Source organism: Lepisosteus platostomus, chromosome 28 (genome assembly GCF_059453375.1).
Source record: "Lepisosteus platostomus isolate fLepPlt1 chromosome 28, fLepPlt1.hap1, whole genome shotgun sequence".
In the NCBI taxonomy this organism is placed as follows: Eukaryota; Metazoa; Chordata; class Actinopteri; order Semionotiformes; family Lepisosteidae; genus Lepisosteus; species Lepisosteus platostomus.
The window spans coordinates 1,810,844-1,827,333 of NC_142638.1; the positions used below are offsets into that span (position 1 = coordinate 1,810,844).

At 41.5% G+C, this 16,490-nt stretch overlaps 2 protein-coding genes across 4 annotated transcripts in view; both read right to left on the bottom strand.

Annotated features, from left to right (window-relative positions):
* Positions 1–699: 699 nt before the first annotated feature.
* taco1 (translational activator of mitochondrially encoded cytochrome c oxidase I) lies at positions 700–5,565 on the bottom strand. Of its 3 annotated transcripts, none has more exons than XM_088623218.1 (6): positions 5,443–5,565; positions 4,399–4,728; positions 3,779–3,885; positions 2,766–2,899; positions 2,218–2,395; positions 700–1,405 (listed from the first exon to the last, which is right to left on the bottom strand). In XM_088623218.1, exons 2-6 carry the CDS (start codon positions 4,688–4,690, stop codon positions 1,196–1,198), a joined length of 921 nt encoding a protein of 306 aa, XP_088479344.1. In that variant the 5' UTR covers positions 4,691–4,728; positions 5,443–5,565; the 3' UTR covers positions 700–1,195. The 3 variants fall into 3 exon arrangements, with proteins under 3 accessions (XP_088479344.1, XP_088479345.1, XP_088479347.1); XM_088623219.1 differs by having other exon boundaries at positions 4,399–4,726; positions 5,435–5,540; XM_088623221.1 differs by lacking the exon at positions 5,443–5,565 and adding an exon at positions 5,257–5,422.
* Positions 5,566–7,593: 2,028 nt separating this feature from the next.
* limd2 (LIM domain containing 2) overlaps positions 7,594–16,490 on the bottom strand; it is a 34,290-nt gene continuing 25,393 nt past the window's right edge. The window contains exon 4 of the mRNA XM_088623222.1: positions 7,594–16,455. Coding sequence (XP_088479348.1) covers positions 16,296–16,455 — 160 coding nt within the window. The 3' untranslated portion in view covers positions 7,594–16,295. The remainder of the gene's footprint in view (positions 16,456–16,490) is intronic.

Consider the following 16,490-nt stretch of genomic DNA (forward strand, 5'->3'; position numbering starts at 1 on the left):
ACAAAAAAAAACTTAAAAGAAAGAGTGTTGTAATACAAAGACACAGGTTATTGCAATTGGGTAGTTTATGTGCTCTGAGTGCACAGTGACACACTGTTGCCTCACTGTGCTGGAGTCCTGGGTTCAATTCTGGGAGCTGGGGTGCTCTCTGTGTGGAGCTTGCACGTTAACTTAGTTCCCTTAGTTAACATGCATTTTCACAGGGTGCTCCAGCATCCTTCCACAGTCCAAGACACACTGGTAGGTCAACTGGCGTCGGGGAGATTCTGCCCTGGTGCGAGTGTGTGTCCAGTAATGGACTGGCGTCCTGTCCAGGGTGTACCCTGCCTTGCCAGGATAGCCTCCAGCTCCCCCACGACCCTGAAGTGGATAAAGCAGTTTTAAAAGTGGATGGATGTCTTCTAAATATAAGTGGCATTCACACTTAAAAACAGGAATACCTAAAACCACTTTACCCCCTCCTCTGAGTTGAATGACTCAAAATCAGCTTCGGTTCTACATTTTTATGTGAAACACACTAACATTTATTTTATGATGTATGATCCATGTTGGAATAAGGCACGATTGTGGTAGAAGAGGTTATTTGGGAAAATCTGAAATGTGAGTGGTTAACTCCTAATACGTCCTGTCATATCTATTCATACCAAGAGGGGTATTACTTTGCTTTTTGATTCCTGAAAAAACACACACACACACGTCTTTCATAAATTAATGGTTTTAATTTCAAACAGGTACAATACAACATCCAAAAATTCTGAACAGAATCTAAAAGTCACATTTGCAATCCAGTGTTCTGGATTATGGAAGGCATGATTCCCCGGGAACCTTCGAGAACAGGCTGGACAAGATTCTTCTGATCAATGAGAGTAAACAAATACGCACGATGGGCCAAATGATCTCAGTTTGTTTTTATGCTCTTATGTGGGGGCCTTCAACATGGAATTTTCTCTTGATCACACTAGAACTTGTACTATTGTCCTTCTCACAGCACAACAGCCAACAGCCCCTCTTGCTGTCTAGACTGAGTTAGATAAGCCTCTGATCTCCACTATGGGCATCCCTTGATAAATATGGGCTTGACCCCTGATGATGTTTCCTGAGGAAGGTCAGCCGGTTACCATGGTTAACTCTCCTTTGCCTTCTTTTCCCCTACTGGCCCAGGGCCAGAACAGGAGGCAGGTGGTTAGAAGCAGGCTTAAGCCTCCCCCTGGATGTTGTCCCACACACGGATGACGTCCGGACATTCGTTGAGCACCTCGAGGAGCCTGGAGGCAGATTCCATCTCTCCCTGGGACAGCTGTGCCAAGCTGCAGGCAACAAACTCCGGGCCAGCCGCCACCGTCCGCAGCCCAAGGGAATCCAGGGCCTGTCTCACACCGCGCAGCGAGGACACATCGCAGATGAACTGGGGGAAGAGACCCGACGGAACACTGAGCAAGACGTCCTCCGATTCTTTTGGTGATATGGCAAGAAACTCTGCATACTTCGCTGCTCAAGGCAATTTTCTGAACCGCACGATGCTTGCCTAGTGTAAACCCAAATTTAAATACAATGTGATTCATATCTACAGTATGTCTGGACATCATTAATGGGATAAATATAAAAGTTGTCTAGACAGCTAAATTAGACCATGTCTGTATTAATCTGAAGACAAAAAAGTGTTTCGTAATTTTATTGGCTCCAATATACTTTTAAGCTGGCTATTTCTGAAATCAAGGGTGGGCCGCAGAAAAACAGTTTCACAAATCACTTCAAGGAAAGAGCTTGCTTAAGTCTGAAAACCAGACAACACAGGGAGACTGAGGACGGAAATGCCCAGAACCGAGGGCACGGAGGACAAAGCGATAACGCTAATGATATGAAAATGAACAGCACAAACTAGACACTGAGACACTGCCATTAGGGTCTTCAAACACAAAGTCAGCTTCGCTTCTATCTTTTCAGCACAATTCTATTACTTCCTACAGGTATTAAACCAACTTTGGAAACTGGATATTTCGCATGAGCACTCAGAACCAATGGGGACTTATTTACAGAAAGGAACAATAAGGTGGGTTTTCAGGTCATCCGAGGTCTCATGGCCTGCTGTGACGGAGACACCCGCAGCTAACCCCACGCTTGCAAGGAAGAGTTGGTTGACTGGGGCTTACAAAAAGGAAAATATGATGGTAATAGAAACATTCTTAAATGTCGCAGAAAGCCGAAGGGTTTTCCCACCTGCAGTAATGGCTTCTCTTCCTCATCTTCTGTCTCTCTCACGTCTTCTGCTCCGGACTCTATGGCCAGCTCCAGCGCCCTCTCCAGGGACACGACTCGTCCCTCCGCGTCCTGCCCTGCCACCGCGACCACACCCTTCCGCTGGAAACTGTACCTCGCCCCATCACACATTGTCCCTCTTGAGGGAGACAAAGCTTCGCTCCAGTAACAGAGGTCACTCACAGACGGACGCTCTGCCTGTCTTGATCAGACTTATGTAAGAAGCTAAAGCAGCCGTTTATCCTGGTTAATCGAACGAGAATCCAATCAAAAATGTTCTCTAGTTTAAGTTTGCAGTGTGTCTGACAGGTGGGGGGCAAGAGGAGCAAATCTGCAGTTCCTCATTCTCCCCATGCACTACAGCAGTGGTTACCAGGACCCAAGTCACAAACAATTAGCAATACTAAACTGGGTGGGCCGACATTGGCAATATAAAATAGCGATACCAAATATAAAAAAAAAAATGACAAAAGAAAAGGGATTGGAATGTTTGGAAAATGGGGGCATACCCGTTCTTCGCTAGGATGTGTTTGATCTCCCTGTGGGATCGTGCATTGTTGTCGGTCAGGATTTCAATAAGCAGGGAGGAGCCGCCAGGCCCCCTGCCTTCATAAAGCGCATACGAAGAGGCCTTGGACTTGTCCTGAGGGAAAAGAGAAGGGTTAAAGAAACGGTGCTTTGAGAACTGCTTTCATAGTGATGGCTTTATGAATTGTGTTCGCCACACACAGCACTAGGGACAGAAGTAAGAGTTTATGTGCTGAGGGCTTGCATTGACACTATCAACATGAGAGGAAAGGTATAATTTTAACTTTATCGTAAGTTCTCTCACAGCTTCCTATTCACGTTTCCTGTAAGAATTAGCTGAAACACGTCAAGCTCCCGATGTTTACTTACAGTACGTAAGAGTCTGCAGCTTCTACATCCTAAAATGGGAAAAACTGCTGCCCATGTGAAATCTTATCTGTTTCGTTGTTGTTATCTGAAGATTGCAGATGAACTGTCAGAAAATTAGCCAAGCTACCAGCTACACATACTTGTGATTTCACCTTTTTATGGTTGGTGTTTTCTTGTAATCTGTATTGTACCTAATTCATGGTTTCTCATTTTAATATGACCTCAGTTTCAATGAGGTTTCAGCCTGGAAATCTTCTACTGAAAATATTTTTCAAAACCCTTTAAACCTTTAAACCCTTTTCAAAAACCTTTATACTTCGAAGCATTCATTGAAAACTTTTCTCATTCAACCCGTTGATTTTCATTTCTTTTAGGATTTCAGTTATGGACAATGACACAATTGACTGCTGCAAACCACAGCAGAGGGAGCAAAGCCAAAATGTCAGAGACGTTGCCCAGGTCTACCTGGCTACTAAGCGCACTGGTGCTCATCAGACAGAGGCAAGGCAAGCCTAGAAAGCATTGACTAATGTAATGCATCCCTCCAGATCCTTGAACCTCGATCAAATGCAAACTTTGGACAGGGGGTCCCCAGGTCCTCCAGGTAAGAAAATGACTTTCTCACCGCGCCTTTGACTGCGGCCTCGATGGACGCTTTGGGCATGTTCTTGCTCCTGCACTGCTCAATGATGTTGGCCAGCTGGGCATTGAAGTCAGGGTTTGCTCCTCCTTCTGCACCGAACAGTGAGATCGAGAGTAAAAAAAACAACAAGATGCCGATTTTACACCCAATTGGACCACTCTGATGCCTGAGCTTGTCTGACCTTAGAAGGTCAGGTCTGTTTAGTACTTGAATAGGAGACTTCTAAACAAAGTCAGGCTGCAGCTGAAAGTAGCGTCGGTGGACCAACAGCTGGCAGTTTTTCCCCTAGATCAGAAACTCAGTGTCCTTTGTCCCGTCTTTCTACACCGACATTAAAACCGACATCCTGAAGATCCCATGGTGCTATTCAACGGGAGAACTTCTCACCATAGTGAATGAACTGGTTAAAGACCACTACAGCCTTGCTGGAGCTGACATGTTTCACACTTAGTTAAAATGTTGAAGAAATTCCCCAATTCAGCATTTTCTCTGTTGTGCAGTAGAGAGTTTATTAACTAATCCCTGTGACCATAGTACTGGATTTATGTAGGGTGTTTAACTTTTGAATAAAAAGGGGGGGTTTCTCCCCTAAAAGGACATACCTCTGACAGCCAGTCTAATCATCAAGGCAAACTTCATAAACATGCGGCTCCTGGCAGCATCTTTGGGTCCCTTGATGTTTTTCACTTTGGACCACTTGTTGTGTCCGGCGAACCGGACAGAGCTGCAGTGCACAGAGCGGCCAGGTGGGGTCGCCCAGGACAGGCACAGCGGGAGCACAGCACGGGGCTGTCGGACGGTACAGCAGCACAGCGCGGCCACCGGTGCGCCAGCCGCCAGCTTTCTGCCATAACCCAGGCAGAGTGACCGAGACATCAGCACTGTCCCTGCCATTGCTGCTGGCACTGGGGAGAGGGGAGGGGCAGCTTTCTCTGTGAAAACCCAAACACAGCATGAAAAACACGCCAGGATATCACTGCGCGAGAATGAGTTGAAGACTAGTTCTAGCGCAGGCTGCACAAATAAAGCAGAATACACATCTTTCTAAGATAAGTAAGGCTTAACAAGGTAAAAAACCTCAGGTAAAAGCACTGGCTTAGGTACAAAAATCCAGCAGCTCATGTACACTGACACAGATCAAACTGCAACACAAGGGGAACCAGCTGTTTCCCTGAACCGAAGGAACAAAAAAAGCATAGGCTTATTATTGGTAGATAATAAATAATTGCATTCGAACAAAATATTTCCCTTGGCCAAACTATAAGAGGAGAGAAAACGTGTTTTCAATACTCGTTACCTTCAGAATCAAAATATATCAGCCCTTTGACTGCACCTATCTGTGTAAACAGATAAAACAAAGAAAGTACAGCCGTTTCCTTTGCATGTTAAATTAAGATGAGAAGTAATGAACATGTATGTAAGCACACAACGTCAAACCTTCATTAAAAAACAGTTCTTACTGTAGTGTTACCCCATCTTTCTTCCACGACTGAAGGTCGGAGGTATATTGTTTCACACGTTAATCATTAATACAAAAAAAAATCTGTATGACACCACAGCTTTGACGTTTAGCAACAATGTCGAGCACACGTCAGAAAACTAATCGGATATTTTTTCTTCATGTTTTAATAGAAGAACAAACTTACAGTTGATCTCAATTCATTGAAAAACAGCCTCCACTAGTTTCCTCCAAATGTGTGTACAACACAAACAGCCTCCCCCCGGCAACAGACAACGCACCAGTATTGTTCCGAGGTTTGACTGAGTCTAAACAGTAGATAAATATTTTCTGTCTCTAAGGTCAAAATTCTGTCACCAAACTATGATCTCCTAGCGGTGTTGTGGACTAAGACAGAAAGCCCTACAAATTAAAAACAGTTGTGTTTTTTATGGACCCTCTCGACATTTTTTACTGTTCTATTTTCTCAGTTTATATCGTTGACCTTTTGCCATAAATCAACCGTTCCCAGCGTCAGTTTCGACTGTATTTGTTTTGACAGTCTGAATTAAAAATAATAAATTTTATTTTAAAATATAGTCATAGCCTCATGGCTCCAGAAAACACGCTTCATGTTTCTGAAATACCAATAAATGCTGGACATCACACCATACGCGTGTTTTCTTTACATGTGTTCATTTATATGTATTAAATAGTAACATTGCATAGCAACATTGTTAACAGTCGTTCTACTAGGTATTATGAACACTTAAGCATAATTTCGGAAATAATGTTGAAACTTATGTGTAAAGCACAATTTATTTGATCTTTCCTGGGGCACACAGTCCCCTGCTGGCAATCAAACCTCTTCGCTGTTCATTGCTTTAACTACCGGGCGCACAGTGCACCGTGATTAGCATCCCTGCTTCAGGGCAATGAGACCCTGGGTTCAGTTCTTGACCTGGGGTGCTGTGTGTGTGGAGTTTGCATGTATTCCCTGTGTTCATGTGGGATTTCTCTGGGTTCTCTAGCTTCCTCCCACAGCCCAGAGACATGGAGTTTTTGGTCAATTGTCTTCTGACAAAATTAGACTCTGGTGTGAGTCTGTGTGCCCCGTATTGGATAAAGCAGTAAGAAAGTGGATGGAAATATATCACAAAAAATGGTTTCCACTCTGCCTTGAAAATTTAAATACCTCTTGCTGAAAAGCAGGTGCTTTATTTTCCCTTGGGGTTAGTATTGTAAACCCAAATTCGATTTTAAGGACTTTATTTTCTTTTCACAAAAAAAAAATACAGGGCATCACAAATTAGAAAGCTTTACATTAATATACATACTTAAAACAGTATATATGATCACAATTTGGGTTTGTAAAGAATGCACTGTAATCTCTCTTCAGAGTTCTTGTCTGAGGATTTCAAGCCCTCCTGACATGACGTGCCTTCGAGTCCTAGAGTGTGCTGGCTGTGCTTCCGTAGAGTTCAGAGTTGCTGCAGAATCATAATACAGTGGGTTTCATGAATCAACCACCCGTGACATGAGTAGGTTTTTATATGTAACTTAGATCAGGGAAGAAAAGTTCCACTCTCCTCACATGGAGTCCAGTAGAGTCTAACGGGTATTTTTAGTCAGTAAGAAATTAAGAGCAATCTGACCTCCTCTACGAATATTTTAATCAATTAAATAATTAAGATCCAAAGTGAAACCAAAACTGGATGAGTCTCAGGGTCTAGAGAATCAGTGTTACCCATCCCTGTCTCTATATTGAGCTACTCTTGAACAAATGTAGTTTTTATCAGTTTTTAAAGTAATAATGTAGAACTTTACTGATCGGCCTAGAACAAGACATCCACCATACAGACGATCATGGATCAGTTACCCATCAGTTTCCCGAATGAAAGGATTCTTTTGTTGATCACGGAGGTGAGTATGTGCTTTCAAAAATGTTTTAAAAAGTTTAAAAATTGAGATAATATAGAAAGGTTTGGCTTTGCATGGATAATACCTGCCTGCTCCTGACCTAAATGAATAAATGAACTACATCCCAACCATGCATTTCTGTTTCTACCCCATGCCTATGATCTGCAGGAAAGGGTGAGCTGAATGGTAGTATATGAGTGCAGCACCTCAGTGTCCAGTCTTGAATTGTTTGGCACACATATAATGGAATAATCCAAAAATAACAAATCATACTGTACTTACCACTCATATTTATCTCAGTCACAAATTCCAATTGCAAGAGTGTAAAGCTAAATAAGCAAAATCTGACTTTGCTGTCCCAATGCCTTTGAAAGGCCACTTGTACAACCAAATATAAAATATCCCTTAATTGTCCACATCAAATAACCTCCACACAGTATTTTTATTATTTTTTTATTGCGTGTAAAAAAAGAAAAATACATTAAAAAATCAGAAGCCAAAGGACATTGTTTCGATGAGGAAATCCCACATACAGATTTATTTGTAGAGATCCTTTTTCCCACTATTATAGTCAAATATCAAATACAAAAACATACAAAAAACTAAATAAAAACAGAACATCCCTAAAACTTCCTTGTGCTATAAGGCCACATCTTTAGTCCACAGATCAAGTTTATAGAATAGAATTGTCGCCATGAAAAGCTTAAAATACAGAAGTCCAAACCTGGTACTGTACAGAAGTTCTGCCAGTAACCTACAGATCTGGAAGGCATGTTCATTTCTCGGAATTATCAACCCAGTTGATTCAAATAAGCCACTCAGCGCTCAGTCAGAATACAGGGCACTACAGCTCTCTAGGCTAAGGGCTGAACAGGCCTGGATCCTAATCTCTCAGCTCCTGATTCACAGTATCCCATTCCCAAGCCCTGGGGCTCACCGTGTCTTCAATTTCATGCAGTTTAGCTCTTGATTAATTGGCCTAGCCCTTACTTGCACTTTATTCTTCCAAATGACTGCAGAGTTCGCACTTCTTCGTTTTTAAAAACATCTCATGCTTTTAACGGTGGGTTTGCTAAAGAGCAGCTCTTCCTTATCCGCTCCTTAGCAGTATTCCAGGATATTAGATCTCCCATTTGATCCCATTACTGATAAATGAGTGCAGTGAAAAGAGCTGGATACCCTACAGTACAGCTATGGACAGGATAGGTAACCTATTCCAGGTATATACAGTATATATGCAAAGATGTCTGGAAATCAGTACTTTTCAACTTCTATCAACCTGGAAAGACTGGGTTCTCCTCAGTAGCTCAGAGAAAAATTAAGAAATTGCCAGTTAAAGACGTACAGTCACACGTAAGAATCCTGCTGTGTCAAGCATTTACCATAGACACAACTGAGATGAGACTCACTGAAACAGTACAGCTAAAAAAGGAGACCTCAGAAACCCAGCACTTGGTACAGAAGTAATCCTAAGCTTCTAACCCCAAGCCACGACATTTAAGAATGGGAAACTCCTTAAAAGGCCAAATAAAACATCCAGTCCAATTACTGCAGGCAAGTAAGATCTGTTTTCTAAAGAAAATTGATCACACCAGCCCCGGGCTTGAGAACTGCGGCCAAAACATTACTGAATCCCCAGCATTGGTAAACCTCCATTCTAAATAGACCAGATAAAGCAATTTATTTGTGTTTTTCTTCCATTTCCTGGCACCAGTGCAAAAACATGCATACCTTAGAAAAGTGAGCATTTAAAAGAGACATGCAATACCCCAGGGGTATGGCACACAAAACTAACAATGTTCACAGTCCTTCTTTTTTAATTCACTAAAGGGTTCAGGCATTTGCAAAAAAAAAACACAGTTCACGCCTCAAATATTTACAGTTCAAGGATCAAGTTCTCTAACACAGGTAACAACATGTACGGAATTACAGGAACTTTAAAAATTGCTTCATGCAGAATGAAAAAAAACAGACAATTCTTCTCTTGGCCTTGTCCATGTGAAACATCATCATCTTAAAATAGCAGACTGCACAGAAACGATCAAGTAAAAATTCACTGTGAGTGGCAGAGGGCTGGTAGTATATTCAGTATATAAGAAGTGGTATAATTTCTATTTTCCTAGTCCTATTCAAGTTGTATTCTTAAATTGTGTTGCATATTAGAATGGAAAAAGCTTGTGTTATACCCTTGTTGAAATCTGTAAAATATGTATACATATAGCATTTGATCTCAAAAAGTTGTTCTTAAACATCTTTACAGGTGTCTTTTACTTTATTTGTATAAAGTAAATAAAGGTATCCTCCTTTATTTAATGTACATTTTAGTTATCAATCCAAATGTGCAAAGTATTGTCAATTCAGCTCCTCATTTCAGGACGGCAGCATGGGTAAGAGTTCAGGTCTATAGACTGTCTGGGTGGTTGTGGTTTCAAATCCTGAGTGGTGGCACAGCTGCTGTAGCCTTAAGAACAGTACGTCACCCAGATTTCTTCACTAAAACCCAATTACAAACTAGCAATTACAATGAGCTGGGCTGGGCTGAATGACCTCCTGTTATTTGGAACCTTTCTGCTCTTATGTATGCTTCCAAATGATAATTCAAGGAGAGACTGGCCCAAAAAAGGACAGAATTCTCCATGCCTCACAGGAGGCAGGGGTGAAGAGAATTCGGAGCCAGGTGCTTGAGCATCATGTGGCTCCGTTGGATCGTGTGGCAAGAATAAACATCCCTGCATGTCTTCTCCATCCTCTCCGAGAGGCCTTTTGTGGAGGAAAAGTAACAAAAGAACAGCATTTGTGAGGAACGATTCCCAGGTTTGTCATAACTGTGGGAGTTTCAGAGTGGGCTAGACTCTTAAACGTAATCAATACCTGCTGTTTTTCTTTTAAAATTATCAATCATATGTGTTCTATACATAAAATTAAATCACCTGAAAGCTCGTCTGAACTGCTAGTACAGCCAGTTAATTTTACTGTATGTCGTGGTTGCAATACACTGTTCTTCCAAAAGGTGGCAAAGTTCTATCCTCAGTATTTAAAGATGAGCAAGTCTTCTACTGTGTTCAATAAGGTCCAATTTATGCAACTTTCCAAAATGAGCTCTCTCTCACACTCTACACTAGACACCAATTTTAACATTTACCACAATAAATTCACCCCTGTTTTTTTGATAAGAGAACAAAAAACCTTTTAAAGATTAAAGGAACGGTTTACATCGCCCTTCATTCAATATGATATATGATAATATGATATCTTAATTCTGTTTGCTAGTAGCCAACAAGGAATGATTCTGGAGAGCACCGACATGGAGAGTTTCTTGTGTGCTACAGTAGATGTTACATAATTCCAATCACAGTTAATTAAAAATCATTATTTAAATCCTGACTGGCTGTGATATACGGTACATGTTCAACCACTACAAAACATCTGAAGGTATGTTCATGTGAACAACTCCTTTCTTCTCTTAGCAGGTGAATTGGATTATTTCCTTTTTTCACAAGGTGCTGATGAATCATCTTATTTATGCAGAACTTAGAACATAAGAAAGGTTACAAATGAAAGAGGTCTTTTGGCCCATCCAGCTCATTTGGTAGGTAGTATAAAACACTGTATATTCAAGGATCTCAACCAGCGGTTTCCCGATGGCTTCAACAACATGGGTACCTTGTTCCATACTCCCACAACTCTCTGGGTATAGAAGAGCCTTGAGTTATTTTTGCACTTCCTTATTGTTTGTCAATGGTCTTGAGGAATTTGAATATTTTGATCAGGTCACCTCGTAATCTTCTCTGTCCAATCTGTCAGAGAAGGACCTTATACCCTCAATGTAACTGGTTGGTTTTCTATGAGCTGATTACAGAGCAATGATATCTTTTCTGTAACCCTTCGACCACAACTGTACACAATATCGTAAATTACTTTTAGACTTGGCTTAAATTACATCAGAATGCCCCACAATGTTTTTAAAATTTTCTGGTTCACACGAGTAAATCTCCCATGGATCACCTCCCAGTAAACAGTTAGCTAAATAATCAAATAATCACTTCCTGCAGCTCTCTGCTTAATATGGCAGACAACAAGTTATAAATATGGGCCTGTGTGTCTGTTGTATAGGGATACTGTACCATGTTGAATGGCTAGATCCAAAATGAAACTAGCGCTTTGACCTTATGAATAACGCTGGTGGAAGATTTCACATTCTTAATATCATGAAAAACACTTCTTTCCTTCAATTCCCAAACAGCTCCTTCTAATGGCTTTACACAGTGCCCCAGCTAGAGAGGTCACCACATGGAGCAACTTGAACGGCTCAGTAGATTGCACCATACATTAGTGAGGCTGTGCGACAATCTCTTCTCAGCAGAACTAATCATACAATTTATTAGCAATTACTTTATCAATGCAGGGCCCTGATAACTTTCCAACATGGACACACACATCAAAGCTAAATAGTACTATTTCAAATTCTAAATAGTACTGCCTTGTTCAGCGGTCGTCAACCAATGACAATCAGGTTAGCACCTTCTGTATCTAGACACAGGAACACTGTTCTGCCATCATCAAGGCAGACTCATCTCATCTCCAACCCTGCTTCTGGAGACCCCAAGTCGAGTTAGTCTTAAAGGGCGCCTAGAAGATTTAAGCAAGTAAGCTCTCTAATTTAAGAGAACACTGATGCTTGAGGGCTAAAGGGTATTCATATTTGGGTACCAGACAATTTCTTAATTAACTAAGCCAGAGATTTGTTAAATTAAGTAGTTACAATGAAATTGTAAATAGTCTTTACAAACTGGTGATTTTAAGGAGACCTCTAAAGCCCACTTGGTTGGCGGGCTCTAGGACCAGGGTTGGAGAACGGTCTAGTACCTGTCTAGGCAAATTCAATCTTAAAGTTAAGCAGCTTCAACAGGAAACCTGAAACAGAAAAACTGAGGATGCCCACTGGCCAACAGTCCACTTTGCTCTTGGATTATGGGCACTGATAAAACTAAAATACCGCTAAACTGGAGGTCCAATGCCACCCACTGAGGGGGCAGATTGTGTTCCTGAGCACAGTCTGGAAATGTGAGGTAGAAATAATCTTTTCCATCACCTAAATGTCAAACACTGGTTTGTGGTTTTTGTTTATGTAGTTCCCTGCCTGCTGCATGTCCTGAGATTCTGTGCGATTCTGGTCTTGCACTTGTTCCTTCATCCCTCGCCACACGAACAGACTCCAAACACGCAATCTGGGTCATGTGGAAGCACACAGCCTGCTGTCCCAGACCCACACCTCTCTTTCACACACACTTCCTCCCGAGTTAACGCAAGGCCTGTTCATACAGGGCACAACGAAAACAAGCAAAATTTACCCAACAGCATCTGATGGCTTTCCTTTCATGTCCTCCAATTTGTCATCCCCTCGTCTCTCAGCTGCAACCCCTGAAGCTCCACAGGAGAGATGAAGTTGACAACACAGCCTGGCAGAGGATCTGCACACTGTCTCCCCTCAGTCGAGCATGTCTGAGTGCTCTCTCCATCCATGTATTAGATATGTAATTTTCAGTGCCTCCAACAGCAAAGCTAGGGCTCAAAATAAGGCTGGTTTCTAACCTGGCACTGGTTTTTACACAGCTCTCTACAAGAGCAAGGAAAAAGTACAGATTAATTCCACATTGAAGAAATACAGAGTTTTGGCTGTTGATCCTGCTTCAAGCGTGTTCGGAAGAAGGTTCAAATGTCAAAACATTGTTTCTTCAGTGAGGAATTAAACTTAATTGTTCCTTTGCAGCAAACACATACTGATGCAGCTCCCCAGTAGAGCCTCTATAAAACTGACTGAGCCTGGCAGAGTCACAGACTGCACTGCAGACACCCCCTACTGCTGGGAAGTACGTGGGAACAGACACTAAAGGTCATCAAAACACTCAATATTTCATGTCTGAGAGAGTCATCAACAACCAACCCTTTTCAGAAGTTTGCACTCACAATTCACAACCATTCACAAAACTGAGTAACCCAGTATGGTGGACCAAATGCAGAAACTGTGATATCAGAACAGGAGTAGTTTATATTCTGCAAGGGAAGGGTACTGTCAACCAAGAGATGATATGAACCGCTCCTCCATTAAAAAACTCCAGGGTTTCAGATCATCAAACTTCATATGTTTTACCTCTTCTCACACGTGATTCTTTCAGTTGAGACCAGGGGCTGCAGCCCCAGTCTTCAGGGGATTACAGTCTCTTCTGGGTTCCTTAAGTACTTAAGTTCCCCATTTGCAATAGGACATCTTTAACTTTCAAAAACTGAAACCCTTTCCGGGTTTAACGCATTTGATCATTTAAAGAGAACTGCAAAACCTTGCCTTATTGCTAGACTTTGGCCCTAGGGGACCGAAGTTAAGGATCTCCTTGGGCATGTTCAGAAATGCCTCCTGTAGTAACTATTTCAGTCTAAAACGAGGACTCAAAGCCAGCTGGAGGGAAAATGAGCTGGACAGGGCCTCTAGTACATACAGCGTAGGCTGGGGCACCGAAGTCTGGGCAACACTGCCGATGTCCCAATTAGTTCTCTTCCTCCCAGCTGAAATGGCTACAGAGCCTGTTCTTATTTCAGAATATTTAACGTGGCATTCCAAGCAGAATGAACAAGAAGACACATCCTTATCTGAGCTTACAGAACCATTCACATTCACTGGACAGGAATTCAAAGGATGACAAAAAAGGACAGGAATTAGCTATCACTTGCTCCACTCTCTTCACTTCAGCTATCAGAAACAGTGTCTGAAGCCTTCTTGGTTGACGTAGCCAGTGATCCTGTTACCTATGATATCACTAGGTACCTTCACTGAGCATTAGCTACCAATTATGTACAGGTACTGTATCTGTGCAGAACAAAAAGACTAGTGACCCAACAACAAGACACAGGTACACAAATTCAACAAATAGGTCATAGAACTGATCACAATATTTATCATAATATCACTCATGATGCATAAATTCATCAAGATCAATGAATGAAAGCGATTTTTCATGAAAAACTGAAGCACGATATCTGCTCTTTTTAGATGGAAGAGAATTCTCTTGCAGGGAAGCCATTAAGAGATCAGGTATGGGTGCTAATTTATTCCAGAGTATGCCTTGCATGTCGTTTTGGTTAACACCGACACATAACGTCATTTAAAGGAGTGTTTTTAAGTGCATGGCTTGTCTCTTATTGTATTTTATGTCTTGGCTTTTTCATGCAATTGTGGGTTGTTCTTTACCTCTGGATTAACATTAATTTTCAAAAATCCACCAGAAACAAAAAGACATGCTCCTGAAAATACTGCATTAATGTAAAAAAGAAGGAAATGGCACATCTCATACCAAAATGGTTTCTTCTCTTAAACAGAAAGTTTAAAAAAAACTATTTTGAGAGCTGTATTTATATGGAATAATTTGACCTCAAAATCTCACTGTTTTGAAGCTTATCCGCAATACAACATTGTTGTTCCTGGCACAATTATTCTCACTAATATCCTGATTTTAAAGGTGCACATCAACCGAAGATAAAAAGATACGCATCTTGCCTGAAGCTCATTTAAAGCTCTTTTTTCTTTCAGCAAGTTAAGAGTGTATATTAACTGTGAAGAATCTGTTGTGGGGAAATGAGGCCTCAAGTCACGAGCAGGAGGGAATGCCCTGCACAGCAAGAATAATGAAGAAAGTGCAAGAGCTTGCACGGAGGATCACAGATGATATGAACTTCATTCGTCCTGGCTTTGTAATACCTATTTCAATGTGCTCATTCACCAACGTGGGAACCCCAGCACGTTACTGGTAGTCTATTGCACAGAATGTTTAGTAAATAACATGACATAATTTGCAATTCACAGGTTTTAACAGTCCATACAGATAATTTCACACAAACCCTTCTGCATTCTTGCATGCCATCCTGTTTTCCTGAATCAAAAATGTAGTAATTTGCTCAAGTCACAAAGTACATTCAGTACATAGCTCAGGTTCACTAAATTCCTGACAGAACATGAGAAAACAATCCTGTATTAAAAGGTACGGAGTTGTGTGCTGTCCTTACTGATCGCAGCAAATAGAACCACTCATTTGCGGAACACAAACAAAAATGTCAGTTTTCCACTGATGACATACATAGAATACCCTGTGATTTTTACAGTGCACTAAAAAGCATTTAGTACACACCGTGTATCCTTAAGAGGGGTGGTCACTCTCATTCCAGAAATTCAGTTCTATGTGGAATCATTAAAGGCATATGAGTAAAGGCCTAGCTACTTGTAATACATTGGAATCTACAAGTTAAACAAATACTAAGTGAATATCAGTCAGGGCTGCTCTTCCTGAGAGCCAGGGTTACAGCCACTATCTTCGACTACACCTAAACCTGTGGGTTTTTCTATGTTAAATACAAAATGTCTGAGGACTTTATCCAAACTGTACTTTTCTTAGTCAAGGTCCACAGGGATCAATATTTATGCATATGATACTTTTGCCTTAATGGAGAAGTTATTTGGTAAAACAATGTTTTGTTTTGGTTTTGAAAACATTAAAAAGGGTTCATCACTGCTTGATGTATTTAGAAGATTTTTTTATGAAGCATAAAATCAAGCATGTAAAATAACTTTAAACAACTTTTAAGGTTTGTTATTAGGGCCTGGACAGTACCTCAGAAGACAAAATTTTAAACTCAGTGCAATCACTAAAGTGGAATACAGTACATTGTGTTGAGAGAGAATTCTAAAAACTAAAACTGTAATGGGAAAGCCTTATGATCCTGAAAATCTAAAATACTACATTTACAGCAAAATAAAGAAGCCAGGTTGCTCAAGCTTTACCCTGTGTGCTTTTGAGGATGCAAGAATTGCAGCACTTCCTGTCAGTAAACAGAAGGTGAAAGGTCACTTCCTGTTTCTAGGGCTAGCTGATCTCACATTCACTCTGTGACTCTGTGGAATGCTGGTTGTGGGATACCTGGGCTGGATATACAAATTTAAAATAAAGATATGCCATTTCTAAAAAGCTTTTTCTTTTAAAAAAGAGATACAATTTGAAAGGGGAGCAGTGGGAGAAGATGGCAGTTTAAGGGCTGAGTCTCTGTGGTGCACAGCAGGGGGGCAGGGTAGGGGGCGCTGTGGGGCCGAGGCGGAGGTTACGCGGTCTTGGTGAGCTTCTCCGGTTCTTTGGAGGCCCACAACTCCTTGTGCTGCCGTCGTCCGAAGCCCTCGTCGTAGTTTCCTTTGCTCTTGAAGAGCTGCTGGAAGTGTGGCTTGCAGTAGAATTCGCCTTCGAGGGCTGCGTAGGAGCCCAGGCTGTGGAAGGGATCAGAAAACACACAGGTCAGGAG

Bases quoted from the DNA above. Each gene is read 5' to 3' on its own strand.
- taco1 (XM_088623218.1), bottom strand. From the start codon at position 4,690: ATGGCAGGGACAGTGCTGATGTCTCGGTCACTCTGCCTGGGTTATGGC. The intron at 2,900-3,778 runs GTGAGAAAGTCA...CTTTTCCCTCAG, and splicing joins AGGCCGCAGTCAAAGGCGCG to GACAAGTCCAAGGCCTCTTC. The intron at 2,396-2,765 runs GTATGCCCCCAT...GTCTCCCTCAAG, and splicing joins CACATCCTAGCGAAGAACGG to AGGGACAATGTGTGATGGGG.